At 38.9% G+C, this 3345-nt stretch overlaps 1 protein-coding gene across 1 annotated transcript; it reads left to right on the forward strand.

Moving 5' to 3' along the window:
- The first annotated feature begins 6 nt into the window (after positions 1-6).
- On the forward strand, positions 7-2936 carry NaPi-III (Na[+]-dependent inorganic phosphate cotransporter type III). Its single transcript, XM_018458713.1, has 5 exons — positions 7-320; positions 907-1113; positions 1193-1403; positions 1578-2233; positions 2556-2936. Exons 1-5 carry the CDS (start codon positions 117-119, stop codon positions 2784-2786), a joined length of 1509 nt encoding a protein of 502 aa, XP_018314215.1. The 5' UTR covers positions 7-116; the 3' UTR covers positions 2787-2936.
- The last annotated feature ends 409 nt before the right edge of the window (positions 2937-3345 follow it).

The following is a 3345-nucleotide window of genomic DNA, read 5'->3' on the forward strand; positions in this document are numbered from 1 at the left end:
GCCTATCAATTTTTTGATGGATACGCACGTGTAGTAGGAGGATAATTGCATATACACGCAACAAACACACGCATTGAAAGCTCAAGCAGAATAGATTTAAGTTAAAAGCGAGAACGATGAGTATACCATACGATGAGAGCTTAATCTGGATAGTAGTGGTCGGCTTTATAGTGGCGTTCGTTTTGGCGTTCGGTATCGGCGCCAATGATGTCGCCAACAGCTTCGGGACGAGCGTCGGCGCCGGAGTGCTTACGATATTTCAAGCCTGCGCCCTGGCGACCGTCTTTGAGATCGCTGGTGCCGTTTTGATAGGATACAAGGCAGGTATCGAGACAATGCCGGTTGTCGAATTTCCATAAATAAATAAAAATGTTAATAAATATAATATTGTATAAATCATCCTGGCGAAAATTTTTCTTAGTATTCTTCATATAATTTTTCAGAATTTCTATACAAATTTCAGAATTTTCAACATTTCTAATTTTATAATTTTTTTAGAAAAATTTTCAGACGTTTTTTGTACAAATTGGAACAGTTCAAGTAGACTGAAAAAGTCTATATCTTTTTTAGAATTTTTCACATATATGAATTTTGAAATATTTCAAGATTTCTCTTAATAATTTTAAAGGGAAAACTTTATAAAATTTGAAGAAATTTAAGATTTTTTTTAGAAGTCTTTTTACATAAGTTTAAAATATGAAAAATTCTTAAAAATGTTATGAGATATAAGAATTTTTTCTTCAGGGCAAAGGAGTAATATATAGTGTATATTTTTCAAAACTTATTTCAATCTCGTTTGCTTTGCTTCTGAAGGCAAAATTTGCATCCAGAATTTATAGAACAACCTGGTAGAAAGTTCGACTTTGGAAAATTGTTCTCACTTGATAATTTATTCCTCCGCTACAGGTCTCCGATACAATGCGCAAGGGTATACTGGATGTCTCATTGTACGAAGGCCATGAAAAGGAATTGATGCTAGGAGCGTTATCCAGTCTAGCCGGGTCTGGTATCTGGCTACTGCTGGCTACCGCATTACGACTTCCAATTTCCGGTACGCATTCCATTGTTGGTGCTACAGTTGGATTTTCGCTCGTATGCCGGGGTACCGCCGGGGTTAGTAGCACCACGACGCGTTGCGATTGCGTAACTCATGATTGTAGTAATTTAACTTTAAGCCGTATTGATGTCATAGGTAAAATGGATAGCTCTTGGTAACATAGCAGCGTCCTGGTTTGCCAGCCCCATACTTAGCGGGATCGTGTCCGTCAGTATCTTTTGGATAATAAGAAAAACCGTACTCCAATCTAACAAACCGTTCGAACAAGGTCTTCATATTCTTCCTATAGCGTACGGTTTGACCGTTGCTGTCAATATTATGTCAATTGCACTTGACGGACCTAAACGTAAGTATTTTGAAAAAATAAAGTATATTATTTTACCCCAAGATTCTAAATAATATTTTCAAGAGAGTAAAAAGAAGAAAAACTAGTATTAAAAAAATAATGTTCTTATGCAATAATTTGTCATATTGAATTTTTCATCTTTTTATTCAAGATGTCTTTTTTTTCATTTGTTAGTACTAATGATGGACAAAATGCCGTGGTGGATTAGCTTGATACTCGCGATACTGGCAGGCACATTTGCCGCGGTAATCGTGTACGTGCACGTGGTACCACGACAGAGAGCGAGAATACTATTAGGATCGAATGGCAGTGACGAGAAGGCAGCAGCAACGACGGCGACGAACTTTGGCCTCTGCCAAGAGAACAACGAGACGACGGCGTTGTCGGTGATCTCGGAGGCTCCCTGTGGCAGCAGCAACGGTAACGCTAAGGCCGACCTGGCTCCGAAGTTGCGTGGTAATAGCAGCGAGAGCCCATTGCTGATGGTCGCCCAAGCGGACGTGGAGAACGCGCAGATGGACGGGATAGCAGATGATGAGGCGCAACCGGAAGTATCGAGATTATTCGCCTTTTTGCAAGTTCTCACTGCGATGTTTGGCAGCTTCGCACACGGTGGCAACGACGTTAGTAACGCGATCGGGCCGTTGATCGCGCTCTGGGCGGTATATGCAGAGGGCTCGGCCCGACAGGAGGCCGAAACACCCATACTCATACTGTTGTACGGCGGCCTAGGTATTTCTACGGGATTGTGGGTTTGGGGACGCAGAGTGATACAGACGCTGGGCCAGGATCTGGCACGCATCACTCCCACGACTGGGTTCACTATAGAGGTAAAACGAACGATTGGAGCTGATTATTTTCGGAGAATTCTGCGAGAAACAGGGTTAATCCTTTTGGTCCCTGATTTTTATTGTACTGAAAATATATATACTTGAGTACAGAGATAAATTTATAACACATTTTATGATATAATGGAAATTAATAGATATTGTAGACTTGAAGGGATTAATAATATTCCATTTTCCTTTACCTCTTTGCTACATCTATTCATAATTGACAAGGTCAATTTCCTGTTTGATTTCATAGACTTTAAGTCTTTCTCTTTGTTGAACTATGTTATAATATTAATCGACATGAAACTCTTGATTGTAGGTGGGTGCCGCGGTGACAGTTCTGTTAGCAAGTAAAATTGGTCTACCTGTGTCAACGACGCACTGTAAAGTGGGGTCAGTGGTGTGCGTAGGATGGGCCTCGCGTGGCGGCGAGGGAGTGTCGTGGAAGCTGTTTCGCAATATCGCGTTCGCATGGCTGATCACCGTGCCGATGGCCGGATGTCTGTCTGCCGGTTGCATGGCCATTTTTCGCGAGATAATTAGTTTGTGATCTTTTGCAATTGCAAACGACTTAAGCGCTTTAGACGCAGAATACCATCCAAATACTGCTGTTGTCAATAAGTTCTGAACAAATAAATGGTCAAACAAAGAAATTTTCACCCGCTTCGTTGCTCACTTTCTCTCAAAGTTTAAGTTTTAATTTAAGGAATAACACCTATATAAAATTTTCAAAAAATCGATTTTTTTTTCTTTCAAAATACACTTTAAAGTCTCAAAAATGAAATGTAAGTGGTTTTATTGCGATACATAATTTTTTTCGAAAGTTATAAGTTCCTAAAAATTCAATTGTTAACTTAAAAGCATTCGCATTCAAAACTTTAAACGCGTTTTTCTCAAAACAATATTTTTTAAGTTGGCTAGCAGTAGAACTCAAACAATTTTTAACCTATTTACTTCAAATTTTAACAGTATATTTAACAAATCACATTTTTTAAAGAAATATGTAGAATTTTTTTGATAAGTTACAAATTTTTTGAGTTACAGTTGATTTTACTCGACTATTTTTTGACGAAAATGGAACTTTTTGTTCGTACTTCCGCCATTTTGTC

This window comes from Mycetomoellerius zeteki, unplaced genomic scaffold, assembly GCF_001594055.1.
Source record: "Mycetomoellerius zeteki isolate Tzet28-1 unplaced genomic scaffold, Tzet1.0 scaffold758, whole genome shotgun sequence".
Classification (NCBI taxonomy): domain Eukaryota; kingdom Metazoa; phylum Arthropoda; class Insecta; order Hymenoptera; family Formicidae; genus Mycetomoellerius; species Mycetomoellerius zeteki.

What these genes read in the sequence shown, in the direction of transcription:
- NaPi-III (XM_018458713.1), top strand. Translation starts at nt 117, where the DNA reads ATGAGTATACCATACGATGAGAGCTTAATCTGGATAGTAGTGGTCGGC. An exon ending in CCGTTTTGATAGGATACAAG is followed by an intron (nt 321 to 906) that starts GCAGGTATCGAG and finishes CCTCCGCTACAG; the next exon opens with GTCTCCGATACAATGCGCAA. An exon ending in TATGCCGGGGTACCGCCGGG is followed by an intron (nt 1,114 to 1,192) that starts GTTAGTAGCACC and finishes TTGATGTCATAG; the next exon opens with GTAAAATGGATAGCTCTTGG.